Below are 20,238 nucleotides of genomic sequence, written 5' to 3'. Positions count from 1 at the left end.
ATTTCTTTCACAAAAAGCCCGAAATTGCGGACCTATTTTGTATTGAAGCGGGTGGTTACATTCAAAAATGAGCGTTGTAGTGCAACTTTACTGCTGTCCAATAATGTTATATGGCGCCCTCTTTTGTCAAGGAAAAAGACTAGTCTCTAAACATGTCGCTTCTCTTGAAATGTTATAAATAAAAAGAAAAAAAATTTACACGTCAAAAATACTCTTCCTCGGAAATATTTACTTGTCAAACAGTCCTTTTTTAAAAACTGCTTTCAAATAGTCCCTTGTTAAAAACCATTGTCCCACTCTGACTATTCCATTTCTTTCTGAAGTGATGTTGCCTAGACACAACAAACTATACCTGTAAAAATTACATTTTTTGGAGACTGTACATGTACGTGTGTGTGCTCAAGGGGGGGGGGAGAATGGCAAAGGAATTTAAGTGTTGTTTTAAAGACACATTGCTTTACAAATGTCCCTCCACGTATGAAAAATATAGATGAGGACTAACAATCATTGACTTGTTCTACTCTCCAAGATGAAATAACATGGTCTATAATACTTCAGTTTATTTATGCGTTGCAACATTTATTAGCAGAAGTACATCTCGTTTTATCCACATATTGACACGAAAGTGCATAAAAGCAACAACAGAATAACTCTTGCCTTGCCAATAACTATACTCTTTTAACACTACAGTCAGTGTTCCATTTGTGTGGTGACCTTTACACAATTTTCAACTTTTTTGTGTATTTCACAGTAAAGTTCTGTAAGAAATGAAGATCATTTCTCCAATTTACCAATGTTCCAATGTTGTAACAGTCTCTAATTAGTTCCTTCAATACTCAATTCCTACTTCAGGGTTTCTTTTCTTTGTTTGTTTATTTGCTGGGTTGTTTGTTTGATTTTTCAATCCCTTGTAGAATTCAACCACCTCTACATAAAAAATATCTCCATACTTCTGGGGCAAGATTAAACTGGCAAGGCAAAAGCCATTGAGTGTGCCTACATATGAAATAAATATCTGATTTTTGTCAATAATTTCTTTCCACAACAGACTCTCGTTTCATACAAAAATAATATTCTGAGACAGAAAAAAATCCCCATAAATTAACAAAATGATACTTATGTTTTAGACACAAAGCAAAAATCACACAGTTATGTAACAGCATAAGGCTTACAAGGGAACTTACAATTATTTTCACATGAGTAATTCACCTATCATAATGTCTTTTACTGTATAACATCTGTTTGAATTCTACCCCCCCCTAAAAAAAATCAAGTATATCCTGCCACGTGTGAACTGCTCACCTACATTTGTTGCCACACGAAACCTCACTTTTACTAGAAGTGGGTTCAACAACTACTGTTAAGGCAGGCCTGGGTCCAAGAAGGTTGGAAATGTTTGCAAAAGTGAAGGGTTTTGCTGCATTTTGACAATTTTTTATGTTTTAATTATCCTGTTGGGTTATTAAGAAACGGCAAAACATAGTCAAAGCAAGTGTTCCAAGCAAAATTTGAATCGCGATGTTCTCACATCAACTCTCTGGAAAAAAATTTAAAGTAGTTTCCAACTTGAGTGAGTTTCCAAGATGCTTAAGAGAAAATCTAGGACCGTGTCTGACTTTAACCTGCACATTATATAAACAGCTATAAAGAGCTAAGCAGTAGAGTGGTTTTGAAAGAGTCTGTTGTGAAATGTGTACACAAAATACCGTAAGAAAATAAAATTGGCAAGCTTTCTACTTTTTACAATATAACAGTTATAGCATCAAAGTATCATCATAACAGCAATAAAGCTTCATAATGAGACCAATAAAGTATCAATAAAGTATTACAATAACATCAATAAAGATATCAATAACCATATCATGATGACTTCTCTTTATATAATCAGCCATGAAGTGCATCAACTAATTTGTTTTATTCTGTACAATTATAGACCATACTCTGCACAATTTCAATCACACACAAACACGCATCAAATATATCAAGGAGTGTGGGTTGCCATGACAAAACATAATCTGAAAACCTCAGTCATCAATGAAACATACAAATAAAATAATTATGTATATCTTCTTTCATAATCGCAACTATGATAAACAAAATATCTAACTACACTTTCCATGCTCCACCTGATAAGTTTCAAACAACTTCAAAGCATCATGGGTATTTTTTAAATACTTCTGAATGCTTCTAATATATCAAACTATTAACCATATACAATTGGCTGTTGAAACATTTATCTGATGTTGTCATGAGGTGTGCTAACCTACCTAAGCTATCAACGCTATCAGGTAAGGTGGATGAAAAATATATAGAGAGAGAGGTCACTTGTGGTTAAGTGCAATTTAATGAAAAAAATTTAGCATGAAGAATTCATACGTTTCCTTTGCCATTGTAAAAATGGACCACTAATCTGCCTTTGCAAACGTTTTGATTGCAAAACAGATCTCTTTAGTGCAATTTCACTGAGATATCCAGGCATCCTTCAACTAACATGATTAGAAACTCATGACTGTGGCAAAAGGCTTCATCAGTAAACATTTGGAGGATCAGTACACCAATGTAAATTTATGCAAATTGTATTATTAGAATGCCTGATTCAATTATGCAAATCCCATTAGGGATCACATTAGAAGACAGAACTCCAAAACATTGAAATTATGCATTTCAAGGGAACATCATGATGTCTTTCTATAGTGCCTCCATTTTCTAAAACATCCCTTCAACACTAAAGTCTTCCTTAAGAAAATACCCATGATGCTTTGGTGAAAACCAACGGCAAGGTTAAAGCTATACAGAGGTACATAAAAACAATTTACAATAATTTAAAAAGTATCATACATAATCCAATGGAGGTAATGACAAAACAAAATACCATACCAGTGCAAAAATAATGATCATATGACACAGATTTACCATATTTTAAGTTCAAATCAACTTTAGCTGTACACTACCAACTACGGTGGGTGAAACACAAATGCCAAAACAAAACTAGAAAAACAGGGAAAAAAGTCAGGTTTTTGGCAAAAATTCATATAAAAAAGTAACTGTATTGACAAATGTACTGAAGATATGACATTCATCTTTCCACAAGTTCTGTCACTTCATAGATATCATATCTTACTAAAAACTACACAAAAATAAACAAGAATTAGTGAGGATGGACCTTGCCAACAAATTGCACCTTACAGGTAAACTTCTTCATCTATCTATCTCAAATAATTCTCCAATTTGTAAGTACAATAAAAGAATATTCTGCCAGTAAAACACTCGTATCAATAACATTACCAAAATCATTGCTTTTTAGAATGCCGTAAAAAGTTTGGTTCCAATAAGTTCACAAAACTCGCCTTTTTTCTCCTTCAAAGTGTTCTGACCACTTTTAGGAAAATCATTAAACCCATATTAAAATGGTTACAACTAAACTAAGAGCCAGTAGTATCTGAATTAGGGCTATCGCTACAACTACAATCTGACTAAGGCCAGGATCAGCAATGGACCAGTTATGTAAGCAAATATCGTATTGTTGCCAATTTTAGGAACTGCAGCTGATAGTCATTATTTCAAATTTATAATCAAGAATACACAAAGAAAGAGAGGCAAAAAGTTGCAGTCACATGACAAGTACAAGAAATTCTGTAGTTACGATGATATACTTCATATTATGTTCTAGGTCTACATTCAACACATCATATCTCCAGTACTAACAATGACCACATATATCTGCACTGAGTTCTTGGACTATATTAATGCAGTGTACTGTGTAGCTACATATATGCTTGTGCAAATCGTTTTAAATATCACCATTACTTTAAATTTAAGTACAAGTTTTGCAGATCCATTCTTTTATACTTTCACAAATACATGGATATCGAAACCAAACAAAGATTCCACATTTGCAAGAGAAAATTGTTCATTTTCCTTTAAACCTATCCAACTTGTGCACACTCATGGGAGGGCGCTAACCGAGTAATGCAGGGCAATATTTAGCTGGTGCTCATGCACCATTCAGAATCACAACGTTTACCAGGAAAGTATCATCCCCGAGCAATCACTGTACATATACCTGTCTCTAGAGGGCACAACGTGCACAAAGCATGGTCTCATCAACACTGGACACGCATTACCGTTGAGACAAAGAAATGCCCAGAAGTCTCATCCCTAACACTTTAATTATTTTGTACGTAGTAACTTGGTTTGAAAATACATCCTACTTGCTAACATCATTAAAATGGTGCAGTGTCTTTTGTGCTATCATTTCATACTACCTACACTTAGGAAAACACGCTACAGTCATGTCTACACTATGGACTGAATGAGTCACTAAGCTACAATAATAAGATATGCCCTACTCCCTTCATGTATCGTGTAAATTCAGATAAACTGTGCTAATATCATTTGGAATGGCATTATTTTCAGCACATACATTAATTTTAAAAACAAAATTTAAGGTAGAAAAAGAAAAAAAATTTCACAGTTTTCTATCCTTACAAAGACCAATTTCAGTTCATGTTTTTCAGTACATGCAGTCACCAATCCTTCTTTTAAAAATTACATCTTCCAGTTGTTTCTAAGTTTCTGCTGTACCACAGTCCACAAAAATACAAAAATTCCTTCACATAGGACACTTTGTAAAAACAGCGGACGCTTTAGTGACGTACAAGGTTACACTAACTCCTTTTGTTAAAACAGTGAAGATTTCAATGTACTTGTACTATTTCAACTGTCCCTTCACACAGTCTTTAAAATACAATTCGGAATGTGAAACACTTGACTTGTGAATGTTTTCTCCTGTCCAATTCCTGTACAGTCTTCGACTGACAGATTTAGATTGATGACATTGTTTCCCCTTCAGGCTAAAACATCTTCCACCAAATGTGTCTGTGGATGCAGATGACTCTATGCAGGGCAAACGTGGTCATACTGGACACAAATCTGCAACCAATTTGTCCACCATAACAGCAGACAGATAAATCTCAATTTTTACCTGATCTAAATCTGCAGGCCAGTGACCTTTGACATCTCCCTGACCCATCACAACAGTGCATGAAAGCTCACGATTGCCATCTCATCAATAAATTATTTTCAAAACATACCGCAAGACAAATTCTAAGAAAGGAAGTAATTCTACTTGTTACTGACTGTGTGACATTTTAATATTTATATACACTACACCGATTGCCATATTTGTTCTACATATTTACTACACTATCACAGACTTCTTTTGAATTTGTTTTTTGTGCATTTAGTATTCTATTTTTAACCACTAATCAAGGACCACAAAGCTTACTACAGTAGTTGAGGCTTTTAGGCTGCTTGATTTTATCATAATTACGGGAATTTCAAGATGGTGCTGACCATGGTTCATAGCGATCACAGGCACACACTCAAACCACACTGCCTCTGCACAATGCCTATACATTGTTTTCATACAAGAAATATGGACCCAATTCAGATCCAGATATTTGTTAAATTATATTTGACAATGCCAGCTGATTGATAACCAAAAAACCAGAACAGCTGTATTCTTGAGTGTTTTACAGGTATTCCTGTACCATCATGGGCTAACTGAATACATGTACTTTAGAATACTTTTTCATGGATATCCTTCTTGGGTGAATTTTACTGAATATCTGAAGTTATAATACATGTACATGTATGAGATATCATTTGCCCACAATTATTTGCCTTCATTTATGTTCACATTCAGTGCATGTATACATATTTTACAATGAGACTTGGCATAAGGGCATTAATTATTTACTAACGAGCCTTTTGTGAATACATCATCAACTCTGACAGGTGTTTTTGGTTGGACTATTTTTTGTAAGTCCTGCATAAAATCCTGCATAAATTAAGAATACATATACAACCTTGAATACCGTGAACGGATTATAGTCCTGTTTAGAACAAAACTTCAATCTTAAGAGTGGACCAATTTTTCGAATATTTTTCCTCTCACAGATCACAAATGTAACAGTAAAGCAGGTCACACAAGATGAGATTCTCACAAGTCTGTCACAATTGACATATTTCATGTATTGCACAAGCGTTTGGTTTCAGAAAACACTGACTTCTGCTTGGACAAAAGTTGGCAATTCTGGATACGACATTCCCCTTACCCCATTATCAACAGTGCTTGAGTTGCTTCAATGTGCAGTCCTTATGTACACTCATACATACATAACAGCAATTCTCAAACACAATTTTTCTCAATAAATAAATAGCCATCATCCTTCAAAGACGAACGCACATACATACAGACACAACTTGTTAATCATATAGGATCAGCACACGTGAACAGCGTATTATGCACCATCCTTAGTTAAGTAACATTTTTAGCAGTTTTTTTTTTGTTTGCATACATAACACAGTTAACAAGATGTCTGTAGTGTAATGATACCCTACATTTTCTTTAGTATCTGAGCGAAGCTTTTTTCAATGTCAGAATACTGAGAACTTTTAAAAGTCTATGAGTCATGACTTAAAATTCAGGTACTTTTTCCACAGAAGTTCCTCAACCCTCCAAAGTGATAAACATCAGGTCAGCTCTTGCTGTCAGTGCCGAGTATGCAAGCAGGCTTGACCTGTCTCATGACCTGTGTAACCGCTGACCTTTATACTGCACTGATGGGGGCTTCTTTTTGGCTCCGCCGGCTGAATTTGCTGAAGAGGTTCTGCATGCCGTTCTTCAGGGCACATCCCCAGGTCTGGCAAAAAACAACAGTATCAAAATTTATTGATTTATTTTGTTAAATGAAGAATCTGGGGAGGGTATAGAGAAAAGTAACAGCAAAGAAGAACTGTTAAATTCATTTTCTTTTCTGTCAGTTTATACATTTGTTCTGGGATTGCTTGTGAATATCACAACTGGTGTTCTGTTGTGGTTATGGTACCAACAAAATTCTGACGCTAACTGTCCAATGAGCAATGGGGGAAATTATGTTTTTCAGCAAAACGAGATATCAGTTCCAGAATGTGAAACCCTCAAAGTAATCATCCAAAGCATTACTGCTATTTGTCATATTCTGTCAACAAAGTCTACAATAAAGTGTACCAACAGCCCTTACTCACCCTTCCATCCACAGAATTCTCAGACATCAGGTGCTGACCCTTTGGTTGGTTATCCAGGCACTTCTGGTATCTCAGCTGAGAGGGGGGAAAATGGTTAAATTAACGTTGAATTTTTTTCCCCCACATGTCCAGTAACTTTGGAGCGTAAGCTTTTAGTAGGGTACTTGTGTTTCTTTGAGGGTACTCGCGCGCTGTATGACGTGTCAAGATTAGCTTGTACGGCGGGTTAGATTGTAAATGAAGCTTTCCAAAAGAGCAGAACTGTGTATTGAAACCGATCTCCATGTCCTAGGTTGGCATTCTACAGTTGACTTGGATGTGCGAGCTGGACAGAAACTTAAACCAGTCCACACAGTCAGAGAAGGCTATCACTCAGCACCAAGAATGAGGAGAGATATGGAAAGTCAGTGCCACAAACATACTAGTACATGTAGGTATCTATGCCCATAGCCCATGCTAGTTTGACTACAGGTGCAGTTAGCTAATCGTTTGGTAAATACAGCCTTTCACACCTTCCTCTACAGCTAGGAATGAGTTCTAGGGGTCAGCCTGTGTTACATACCTTGCAAGCAGCCTCAATTGACTTGGCCAGACCTCCTGCAGAATGTTCACAGTGGAAGACATGGCACTGAAACTTCTGCTTGCCGACGCACATGATGTATGCAAATTGCCTGTACAAAGCATCAGGATCAGACGGAAAGTAATTCAAAGTAATCATCTTCAGATAATGTCATGACAAAGATTACTTCATCAATTGCACATTTGTTTTTTTACCTGATGTCATTTCCAATGCCAAGGAATGATAGGAATCGTATTCTGCTTTCTGTGATTATTTCTTTGGTCTGGAAATGCAAAAACACAACAGATGTACCACATGTTAAGAACAATCACAATGAGGACAATAATGATACATCATCTATAGAAGTGCAACCAAACTTTTGCTCACAGAGGAAGTTTTACAGCATTTTTTTGGTGATTCAGGTTACCTTGATGTTGGTGACTGTGACTGTGGATACAGCAACTTCAATTCTTGAGGGTGACCACTGGTCTTCTGGTATCTCCCCGCACACTTGGTTGATGGCATTATTCAGAATGTCCATGCCTGAAGACACACATTAACAAACAGAGAATCAGAAACGCTACAAGAACCCAAGCCTACAAAAGCTGAATTTCCATACTACTCATGTGTTTCACAGCTTAGCTGAGGATTTTGGCCACTCCTTTTACGGTAGACTGTTTCTCATATCTGCTCTTACAATCTTCAGAGCAGACATTTCTCTACCTCTGATTATTCTTATGCCAACCTTCACCCTTGCCATCACGATGCAATTTGACTGCCTTTTTTACAACACATGAAAAAGAAAAACTGTGTTCAATATTGCAGAGAAATACATTGAGAATTTGCAACCTACCTCCATGCTTTTCCACCATTGTTGAGCCAACATAGTGAGCTCGGAATACTGTGATAGGCTCTGCCTTTGGAGTGGGGAAATCAACTGGGTCAAAAAAGGAAAAAAACAAATACAATTTCAATATACTTGGATCAAGTCATATATGCATATACTAGTATGTACGCCGTGCTTTCAAATAAGGAAGGGTTTATTTTTCAATTTGAGTGTATTTTTGAAGAAAGTAGTTGCCTGATAAAAACATAACTCACAAGATATTACTCAAAGTTCCACATCACAAACACTCAAAAACCAATGACCCAGACCAGAATGGAATCACTCAATCTATGTAATTTAAAAACAAGAAAGCCAGACACATTCTAACACATATTGCTCAAAATGAAAGCATAATGCGTCCCATCAAAATTCTCGAATGCAGCCAAACATTTTCACTCCTACGTTGTGCTTTCAGTATCTTTTGCTTCCAGAGTCATGCCCCAGTCCAGATTGTGCCCTTCCCATCTTGCACTAGTACAAACGAAATGTGGTTACCATGCCACCATCCCGATTCTCTCTCTCAACTTCACAGCCCACCCTACCTCCTTTTGTGTGTGATAATTGCATTAATTAAGCCACTGGCCACACACTGAACTAGTTAGTGTTTGGATTCCTCCCTCAAAATAATTAGATTTCACTGCCGCGATTGCAGCTAATCTCGCTCCGAACTCTACATTCCCTCGGGTGCTCATGGGAGGGGCAATAAAGGAGAGAAGGGCGTTTGGACGGTTTGTAGACTTCGTGAGGATGGTATCACGTTACTGATATTGGTTTGGGGGAAGAGTGTGATCATATCAGCTGAGTGGATTTATGAATTTCTGCAGTTAGATGTGCTTGGAATCTCCTTGCATAAATCAAGAGATTTGAAGTCGTGACAACAGTCCTGGTAATTGCAAACACGTGGACCAGACATTATCTCAAAGAAAGAACATTAGCTTATTGCACTGATTTTTGCATTTTTACTGGGTACATTAACAGTGTTTTATCTGTGGAGTGATTGTAAGAAATGTCTTGGCTCCCGAGTAACTGTTTATACACTGAATGTCATGAAAATAGCATTTTACGCTACTTCTGGGATCACTGAGCCTATTATAACCGCATGAAGTAATATGCCAGTGATCATTACAGCTACATGTACTGCTTTTTCAGGAATGCAAGTCTTATCAATTTATTATTAATGATGTCCTGATTGGTCAGCAGCAGGTATTTAACAACGTAAACTCTGATTTGCAAAACTGATATGGTACACAACTTCTGACTGGTTGAGCACCTACCACTTGTAGGAATGCCTTCCTTGCTGCTGTCCAGTGAGATGCTCCTCATTTGCATAAGCTGCTGCTGTTGCTGCTGCTGGATCATTTGACCCTGTGTTACCATAGAGATGGTGTGGCCCTTTTGCCGCTCACTCATGACCCGGGCACAGATCTCATGCAAGGCATTGGCAATGGCCTTGGCGGGAATGTCGCAGCGGAACACATGGCATTTGTAGCGCTTGGTAACCTTGTCTCGGGCTACATATGCGAAGTCCCTGCAATATGAAGCACAAACAATAAACAGTGAGTTTACCAGATTTTGTAATTATAAAACTGCTGGTTTCTGGGATAAACTTGCCGAGTGTGAAAGAGTTGTGCTCTAGAAATACAATTCAAAACCCAACTGTTATGCAACATGCTGCAGTAAAACAGATTTGTATTCACTCCATATGTTCATTTGCTCATTTCAACATTTTGCAATAAGCGACTACATGAAATTGGGATGTGGTTGAGAGAGTGATGCTCCAACAAAAATTACACAGGTGATATATGGACTTTCCTCCTCCATTTTCCTCCCTCAAACAGAACAGACACAGTTCACGTGCAAGTAACAAAAAAATGAACAAGAAGTAAACTCCATTTATAGTTAGCCCATAATGGTCATCTCTCTAACAGGTCAATTCTGCGGACAAACGTGAGGCCCAGGTAATAGTCAAATTTGAAAGACCAATACACACATGTAGCCGTGGTAGCACATGTGCATCTCTGCGGACGTGTCATTTTTAATTTGCTCATTCCTGTCCCAATCAGTAGGAACGGTGCTTGTCTTGTCACTAAACTCCATCTCATGTTTGAAGGACTCAGCTTGGGGCAAGCAGCATGAAACTAGGCCAAGGAGTTTGGGTGCACGGCTAAACAGAAAAAATAGCCAGGTTCTGGCGTGAAATGCATTTTGCCGTGTTATCTTTCTTGAGGAAAGCGGTCGGCAAAACAACATGCCCCCCAGGAAAGGAGATGTAATCAAGACGGTCCCGGGGGGTGTCAGTTATTGCAATTTCAGCGAGGAGAAGGAGGGGCGGTTCATGTGGGTTTTCTCTATTTCATAAATTCAGTGGATTTGAGATTTTGGAATAGGTATCTAATCTGCAGTTTGATTTAGAAAACGATGAATCCCTCTAACATCAACTTAAAGTGATTAATTTGTGAACCACAATAATAATGAGCTATTGGGCTCAATACCCAAATATCAATGTTTGTACGGTACAACTCAAAGATATCTCAACTTATGCATGCAAAAGAGAAAACATTTCAGGAAGGTTTGACATTGCTTGGGACTTTCAACCTCAAACTTAACAAAAAGCCACAAAGAACAGAGTAGAAAAAATGTGCTCAACATGCATACCCTTTCATGTTGCACCAATAGGTGCAGGTTCTTGAAGAACAATGTATACACAAACAGAAGAAAAAAAGGAATTTCAATAAGCATGAACATGCAGAAAAAATTATTTCCAAACACAAAATCTTCAACAACAAATACGGATCAAGAGTGTACATCTCAGAAAACATCCACTTGAAATAAAATAAGGCACTTTGGAGAAAAACAAATTATGGTGAAAAAAATACAAAAGACACGATGGTGAAAGTGTACCGGTACACATACTGGCATGAATGCCAGCAGTTGAAGGGACTACACACGTGCTGAGCAATAGTTATTACAGGGACAAATTCTTTATGATTACAAAAACTCAGTACTGTATTTCCAAACAAAAGATTGTTCCCTCAATGGGAGGCTGTCTTGGGCATGTAACAACACACAGACAAACAGACATCCTTGATATATCTAACTGTGCATACATGTAAGTCAATTTGACACTCCCTTGCAAAAACGTGGAACGTATCTGGAAAGTGCACGAATACACACACAAAACATAGGGCCAGTGAGTGAAATAGCAATGAACATTAGTTTTTATTACCTTTCTCTGTGACAGATTAATGAAGATCAGGTTAGAGAGGAAGGGAGAAACAAGACAAGCATTGTTAGTCAACATGTAGCTATCTGATAATCTTTGCATCACAAACAAGTACTTCCACAGGAGCTGATGGACTTCAGTCTTCTTTCCCTGTCAGTATTTTTCTGGATATCAGGAGGAATTAAATCTCTACTATTCTTTACAAATGCAAGTAAAGGATAACTAGGACTTTAGAAGTCCATACTACTGAAAAAACCTTCCCACTTACATTTCTGGCACAAGATTAGACTTAAAAAATAATGTAGGGGAAAAACAGCTCCTTAAAGAGCTTTTTCAGAAAAGTCTAGAATAATACCAAAACATCAGAGTTACGATATATACAATTTTCATGAGGTATCTCTTATTAAAGAAGAAAAACTGCAACATGTACATAAAATATGTATTTTCCCTGAAAATTTCAAATCAGTTTGACCCCATGTGTTAATTACATGGAACTTAAAAGAACACACGCTCCTTGGACAAACAATTTCTTTCTGAAAGAGATGCATTGCTTCACAAGTTTATAGCTCCATACCAACAGATCGAAATAAGCATCATACATTATACTCTTCCCCCACCTCCCTGGGCAGATCCTATTTAAAGTCCATTAGTCCACAAAGTCAGCCCTGTTTTTGACACCCAGAGTTCCACTGGTTTATGGCCAGCAACACTGCTGAATTCCACTTGATATTCTTTAAGATGGAAAGGGAGATCTCGCCAACCGTGAAAGAGGAAAGAGGTGGGGGTGGGAGATGTACGTGTTTCATTACTAGCTTCATTGCATTTCAAATGTCAGCCTTTCACCTCAGCTTTTGGTTTGGTATTTCTTTTTAATTTGATATTCACCAGCTTGTTGTGTTGCTCTTGGAACTTCAACATACACAGGAACAATAATGATATTAACTCTTCAAAAACTGCGATACACACTATTGTTAAAAGATATTACGTTCCCAAATAAGGTGCAGCCAAGTAGATTTCATTTTCCTGAAAATATGAAATCCGTACTCTAAAATTTCCTGCATGACAAACAGAAGCACACTGAGGTGTGAAATCCTCACTCTCTAAATTGCATTTTGGTTAGGGCAACGCTGGTAACTCGGTTAGCTGGGGAGTCCAATGGAATTTCAGCAGCATTGATTACTGGTAATGGAATAAGACAAGCAGAAGGATTGAAACAGATTCATCTGGCTATGTGGAGTGTGAGTCACCATGAATGTCCCGGCTTCTTGGCTCATGTCCAAGTTTTGCGGCCAGAGGGTGTGAATAAACTGAGACCCTTGTGACTGAAGGAAATAAGAAATTATATCCATAACTTTTGAGACAACGGTCTAAATATCCCTCATATATAACCATGATTGATTGACAGAAACTGATAGATTTTGGAGGTGCGTTTGGCATCCCTATTTCTATCAGCCAACCATTATTCAAAGGCATCACATGACAGTTTCGTTCAAGAATGAGTTTCACTGAGTATGGCGTTAGACTGACTGACCTTAATGACTAAATCTCACCATTGCATTCTGTCAGTGAAATTCACATCACTGGATGTTGTTAATCATTATAATATTTTTTGGTTACGATTCAATCTAAAAACTGCACCTGCACACATACATGTAGACATGGCAAACAAACTGACCAATCTATTTCACCTGTTTGTAATCTTATAGATGTAAATGACTGTTCATTATATTTTATATCCCCAGTACAAACATGTTCTCCACATTCCATCTCAAACTTACACATGCATTCGTACATACGTGTACTACACTAAGGTGCAAGCACCTGCACGCAATGCTTGAGTGTATAAATAAACAGTGATATTTCCACCCCATGGTACAGTGGGTTTTATCACTGACCTTGACATTACCAATGCACTTTCTGCTTTGAGCTCAAGGAGCATCAGGTGATGATGTATGTATATGCCTATTTATCTTGGCTTAACAACACTTTAACGAGTCTACTTCCAATTTATAATGTCATCAACATCTCAGCATAGTAAAAAAAAAAAGAAGAAAAAAACGTACAAAGCGGAATAAAATTTGGGGCCATCAGTCACACTAACAAGACACGAAGACCCATTAATTTGGATAATCTCCTTAAAACCTATATGTAAGCCTGGCTTTGGGCATGATGTATGTCTGAGATGACTAGAACAAGAAACTGAAAGCATGCTGTCTGTGTACACAATACACCCATCTTATTTTATACAAACAAGGCTGTGGAGGATTTGTATTATTGTCAAGATCAAGTGATCTTGCAGCAATTAGCGTTAATTATTCATGGCTACTTAACATACTCCAAAGTTCACATTTTTCAGAATTTTTTTTTTATAATAGCCATTGTGCTTGATAGGGTTGTCTCAATGCTATAACTGAAGTACGATACATAAGCTGAAACAAATAATTTCTATTTTGTGATGACATTCACCCGTGTTCCATGAAATATTATAAATTGAAATTTTCACCTATACCTGCTGAGTGAGTTGTTTAAAGTTGTCTTTGCTTCATCTGTTTGTTATCATTTTTTTCAGGTGGGGAGAGACATTTTGCTGTTTGACATAGACTTAAATACTCTTTCCAAGGTATTGTTGACTTTCAACAATGCAGCGATTAATAACATTTGATCACTGATGTCAACTAGCCATGCTGAAGTCAAAAAGATCGAAAGTGATAAAATGCTGATGCAGTTGCTTACTCAATACTGACACCAAGGAATTGGATAATGAAACCCAAAATGGTCTCAAAGAAACAAAATCTGCAAACAGTACATTGAAGCACGAAGGGGAAAAAATCTGAAGTATATGTATATGTTTAGAAAGGTCTTCCCAACTGATTACGATCAAGAATCCCCGCTCCACCCCAGACAAACAAAAATATGAAAAAACCCTTCCTTTAAAAGATCAATGGGGCAGATTCTATTCACACAATGAATAGTGACATTTACCACAAGTCAAGCCACTTGAAGCAAGTTCCCCCCCCCCTTTTCAAACCCCTGCGTAGGTACGTGATTCAGACTGGCTCATTGGCCATTCATATACTGGTTCTGAGGGTGATGCCATGGGGCTATCGGGGGTATTCATGTCAGCGTATTTCCTTGGGAAACAGTGAGGCACAGAAAGGGGTGCATCCAAGCTGATTTTATTATTATTATTATTTTTGAAATTTAATATCTCATTAAAAATTTCATTGAAATGTGAAAAGAAATTTTGGAAAAAATGTGAACAAAAGCTATCAGATTAAATTCATTGAATGCTTCATTTAATTCAAGAATTTTTAAATTCAAATTTGAGTGTATGTTATTCCAAGAAAACACCCAGGGATATTGTTTAAAGGAAATTAGGCACATGTCCATAAATTTTTTCTCATAAGATAATGTGAAGATACATGTACTTTGTTTTTGATACTACAAACCACTAGGAACAACCACAAAAAAATTATTCGCAAGTCAAATATTGTTCAATTCTGTATTTGTCGAGACAGAATATAGAGTGTAATACAGTAAACTGGCTTGTGTTTTATAATGTACATATAATAAGTTCCAACTACATGCTTACATACAATGTATTTGTTTGCTTGACCAACATATAAATGTATCTAAAGATACACCTGTATTACACATCTTTTCAAAGCTGCCTTAACCACTCCCTGCCGGGGATTCCGGATCCGGACACGTATGCTTTACATGTGTGGCCGGGGTCTTCAAAACTCAGACAAAGGGAACAGGGCCTTGTAACAAAAGACCATACTCGGAACAAAAGACCAGGCTGCTGGGAATTACCAACATTGTTACCAACAAAAGTGGAGATAATCAAGCCTTGTTTTGAAACAGTATACCAAGGTTTGGGGCATTTAGAGCGAGCGGATTACCACCGGGGACAAAAGCCCTCCCCCACCGCAGGGATGAGCCACAGCACACAACACTGAATGCTAATCTGGCCCCTGTTGAAAAGAAGTCAGCAGCACACTGAGCCAGGTTCGCGAACAAAAGAAAGTTAGACAACTTACACCGCACAATCTGGGCTACTTTTACAAGGCTGCAGGCCTGGCTGAAATACTTAGGCATCAATAGATTTTGTCTGTCAGGCTAGAGTGGACACCAGATAGTCCTTCACGTGTTTTGCAAGTGTCCAGTAAATGAAGATAGGAATTCTTAAAGAATTTTGAAGACATAAAAAAATGATAAATATCCCGGCCCAGCATCATCAACATTGATAACTGCCCCGCTAAAGAATATAACTTGATGAGCGCACGTTGATGTGTCTTTGGTGCATCTTTTCATACCATCACAACTCCCTTGCTTGGGCCCCAATGCATTTGAAGTGTCTGGGTGTAATTATGAAAATGTTAAGATGAATCATGACCCTAACAGTTGGCCTTAGTAAGTGTTGCGCAGTGGGGACAATTGCGAGAGGACATTAATTACTTCAGGCTCGGGGACAACATCCATAAAACAGTGCCAACATCCATAAAATATTGTTGTTTTTTCCTCAGACTTTTGACAGAATTTATTTCTTTTCATGGAAAAGAACAACTGAAAACTTTGAGATGAACCAGTCCAAGAGCCAGACATTTCTCCTACTGGGTAAGATCTGCAAATTACCTTTCAGAGCTTACTTAATTAAGAAGCACTTTTTGCAAAAAATAGTTTTCTCAATTATACTTTGTATCAGGTGTTTTTAAAGCAAACAGTATATAAGATGACAACCAGTGCTGTAGTGATATTTATTAAACTAGCAGCTATTATAAAAACACAAAGCCTTAATCTTCCCCTTCGTTGTCAATTACCGAGGTGATTAATTATCTGGCCACTACTTTACAAGGGGAATGTACTTCTTCTAAAGGGTTCTTCTCAGAATAGCACGTACAGTAACCAATTTCATGAAGATGATTGCTAAGTGCATAATTGTCCTGAGATGAAACCCTGAACTAAAAACAGACACGTTGTTCAGTTAATTCGGGCTATACATACCTTTGAAAGATTTTCCAACACACTGGCTGACTATCAATTAATGTTCTTTTTTATGCTAAAATGCAAAAGGTAGATTTGGCCTTTGCTCAATGCTCTGGAACCTGGCATAAAAATTTATACACAAAAATGTTGGGGTCCACAGAACTGTTATGTTAATATCAGGAGACTTGACGCACAAGCCAATTTTATATGTCACACTCCAAACCACCAAATTTGAAAACGGAAGCTCGCAGCAATAAAAGAGCAGAAGATAACTCTGTGTCAATCAGTCCTGTAAAAAGCAATAACCGTCCTCCCTCTGAAGAGGCACTAGGGGCAGGCCAAACTCATTATGGTAAGTGGATTTCACGTTGTATTTTACTTTCCACTTCTGCTCCGTTTACCACACCAGGTTACCCGGTTCGCAAATCCTCATAATGTGATTGGTAAGAGGCAGGAATTAGACCAAAGGTCAGATGGACGGACGTGGGCTAGAAGATCAATGCCCGTACTAAAGCTGAGGTCCTTCACTGAATTGCACTATTGGATTTAAGAGCAACAAGGGCCAAGGAGGATTCCATGGCTGGACAGACTCACACATATCCTTTTACCAAATGGAACATTTTTTACCCACAATATCCTTGTATTCAAAGGAATCATTGAACTTTTAGTTGAGAAGCTAAATAATTATGATAAAATATTTTGGAAATACAATGCATTTTGTCGGCATTTTCTACTGTTGCCAATTCTGTTTGGTGGCTTTTTGAAAAATTTTTGAACAGAAAGTTCCTAGGCATATTTCAGCATCCAGCTTTCAAAAACCCTCATTTATCAGCAGCTATTTATTCTCAACCTCAACAAACATTTGCCTAGTTCCCTCCATTCTGCAGCAAATCAGTGCTTATTTTTTCTTCCATTTCCTCAAATGATATCTGCCCAAAGAGAAATTTGGGTCAGGAAATTAACCATGTCTGGATTTCTTCCCATGTGCAGAAATTAACTGTATTTTGTCCTTGGACATATTTCCCGGAATCAACATCTTCGGTTTCAAGGATCTCATCAAAGATTCTACAGATAGCCTTGCAAATAATCGTGAATGAGTTAGCAGCACCTACCTTCCATTATCACGACCCACTCCCCACACACGGATGCTACACACATGCTGGGAGTTCAGTATCGTGCCGTCGTTGGGATCTGTCAGCTTCAGATATTCATCCTCCAAAACCATGTACATGTCTTTGCCCTGCATCAAGCCCGGAGAAGAAAACAGAAATAGGTCATCAGATGAGGGTGGGAGGAAATATGTAGGCCATCCGACATGACAGCAGACAAACGGCACACTCACATGTACGTCTTTGTCTGGCAGTCAGAATAAATTGATTCGGAGACTGTACAGAGTCTTTTGCATTTCTAGATTTTCTTAGCTGTTGTAAGGCTTTCAGAGTTGAGATGCCTGGGAAGGTTGGAGAAACAATACTTCTGAAATTCTTCATGCTGGGAGTGGATTTCTACAGCATTGGATTGCAACTTGTACAGGGTGCAAGAATTTCTCTTGTGAAATGTCTTCAGGGAGAGTTGGGGGAAATCGTTGTTGAGAAGGGAAAAAACTCTCTTTGGCTGATCTCTAGGGAGAATTCAGGAAGATCACGGCCCAAAATTTTTGCCTGTTCTATCCAGGGCTCAAGTGCGCGGGTTCACCTTTCACACAAACTCGTCACCCGGGGCAGCTCAGACTGTGCAAAAATGTTGCAAGTTGAGCTGTCCTTGGGCCAACTGCTGTCCACTGGAAAAAGACAGCACTGCACAAGGGTGGAGTCATTAACTGTGAAGGTGACAGTTTGGATGAAATGCTCCAGTAATTAATACTGTAAGAAGACACTGATTCAGCAAATGAGATCGGGAAAATAGGATACCGTTACACAAAACAAGTTAGACTGTGAGCAACACACAGCGAAATGGCAAGGTCTGAGATGTGAGCTCTTTTCCTTATCAGTTTGGGGTTTTTCCACTGCACTGTGCCATTACCTGATTTTTATTAAAAATCTGCAGCTTTCATTGCGATCCATTTTCAGGTTACAGATCCTGTATGCATAATCAAATTTATGCAAACAGAACATACTCTGGCCTCGAGGGGGGTGATGTATGTATGTGCAAGGGTTATGTTTTTCACTCTGTGCTTAAAGTGTAGAAGGAGAGAGAGGAAAAAAGAACTGTCCCTTCCTTGTGATATTTTCCACTCTCCTTTGGGAGTTGTCTTGCCGTCTTAATTCCCTCAACTACAGTAAACCCATGACATTCAAATTTACAGGATAAATACACGTTTTGGCCTGCGAAATAAACGCATGCATATATTTGAGCCTGCCAAACAAGGTTTTGTAAGTTTTTTCATTGAGTGAACAGGCCACTATTCTACCATGGCTAGACACCTACGGTACTGCCTTCTGAATTTCACATTAAGCTTGGATCACTGTCCCAAATGAGAAATATCAGAAAGATCAAATTTACTTGTCGCTAAAAAGTCATAATCGCAACAAGCTGCTTCTGCAAAAACAGAAAAGGACAAAACTCAGGCTTTTTTTCTGGCAGATGACCTTTTCTAGCCCATTAACTCCTGCACACAAGATTGATCATGTTCTAGTTTTTAACCACGCTCGGCTGTACAGAACATACATCTGTGGCTCTCAGCGAGCTAGGCAACTTTTTGTTTTCTTTTGTCTTTCTTTTTTTTTGTGTGTCTGGCCGCGTAGCGTTCCTTGTAATGTAATCAAGCCTGTTGCCTTCAGACTGCGAGGACTCATCTCGCTGCGTCTGACTCCTGATTTGATTGGACCCACTGGTTTGCTCCTGGGACTGCCACTGTCAGTCACATGCTTCCCCTAGACCAATCATCTGCTTCCAAAGACTCTTCATCTTATTGGCAATTCTTTTGACGAACTCCCATCCTTTGCACACCTTGCCACACCATTCTCTAGTGATCTTTATTTACATTGGTGGATCAGAACGATCACTACGGATTTTCCTCAGAAAAATTTCTCTTGGATTGTTTTCTCCCTTTTTTTCAACATTAGCACATGTAATACTGAATACACAATTTGCAATGCATATCCCTTCAAAACAAAAGCATATATGCCCTTTATGGCTGTCACATTAAGGATCAAAATCAAATATTCCCAACTCTCACTTACAATCATTTACAACACTCCATTTTTTTGGTTAGTCAGTTTTGTTGCTCCATCTGGATGACTCTTGCAATGCAAAAATACCCTTATAATCAAGTGAAATGAAATGCAATCCTGAGCTCACCAAGTACATGGTGGGAATTGGCTTTTCCAATTACTCATTCAATGTGTTTATATGCTCCTGCATATTGGGGGTTTTCTTTCCACAAATTAGCATTTCCCTTAATGTTTTCTCTCAAAGGATTCCATGCAACTCAGCAACAAAGAATGATTTTGACGTCATGGCTACAATGGGATAGTACCATAAACAAAGAAAAAAAGGGAAAACAACAAT

At 38.0% G+C, this 20,238-nt stretch overlaps 1 protein-coding gene across 3 annotated transcripts in view; it reads right to left on the bottom strand.

Annotated features, from left to right (window-relative positions):
- Window positions 1–558: 558 nt before the first annotated feature.
- Window positions 559–20,238, bottom strand: part of LOC110983747 (uncharacterized) — a 48,351-nt gene continuing 28,671 nt past the window's right edge. For all 3 annotated transcript variants that reach the window (XM_022243267.2, XM_087129830.1, XM_087129819.1), the window contains 8 exons: window positions 17,841–17,968; window positions 9,791–10,044; window positions 8,484–8,567; window positions 8,058–8,173; window positions 7,846–7,913; window positions 7,634–7,742; window positions 7,072–7,146; window positions 559–6,707 (listed from right to left, as the gene is read on the bottom strand). In XM_022243267.2, the coding sequence (XP_022098959.2) occupies window positions 6,615–6,707; window positions 7,072–7,146; window positions 7,634–7,742; window positions 7,846–7,913; window positions 8,058–8,173; window positions 8,484–8,567; window positions 9,791–10,044; window positions 17,841–17,968 (927 nt within the window). In that variant the 3' untranslated portion in view covers window positions 559–6,614. The remainder of the gene's footprint in view (window positions 6,708–7,071; window positions 7,147–7,633; window positions 7,743–7,845; window positions 7,914–8,057; window positions 8,174–8,483; window positions 8,568–9,790; window positions 10,045–17,840; window positions 17,969–20,238) is intronic.

Source organism: Acanthaster planci, linkage group LG02 (assembly GCF_054643075.1).
Source record: "Acanthaster planci isolate LZ-2023a linkage group LG02, COTS_SCS, whole genome shotgun sequence".
NCBI classification, from domain to species: Eukaryota; Metazoa; Echinodermata; class Asteroidea; order Valvatida; family Acanthasteridae; genus Acanthaster; species Acanthaster planci.
This window is presented reverse-complemented; position numbering and strand designations above follow the sequence as displayed.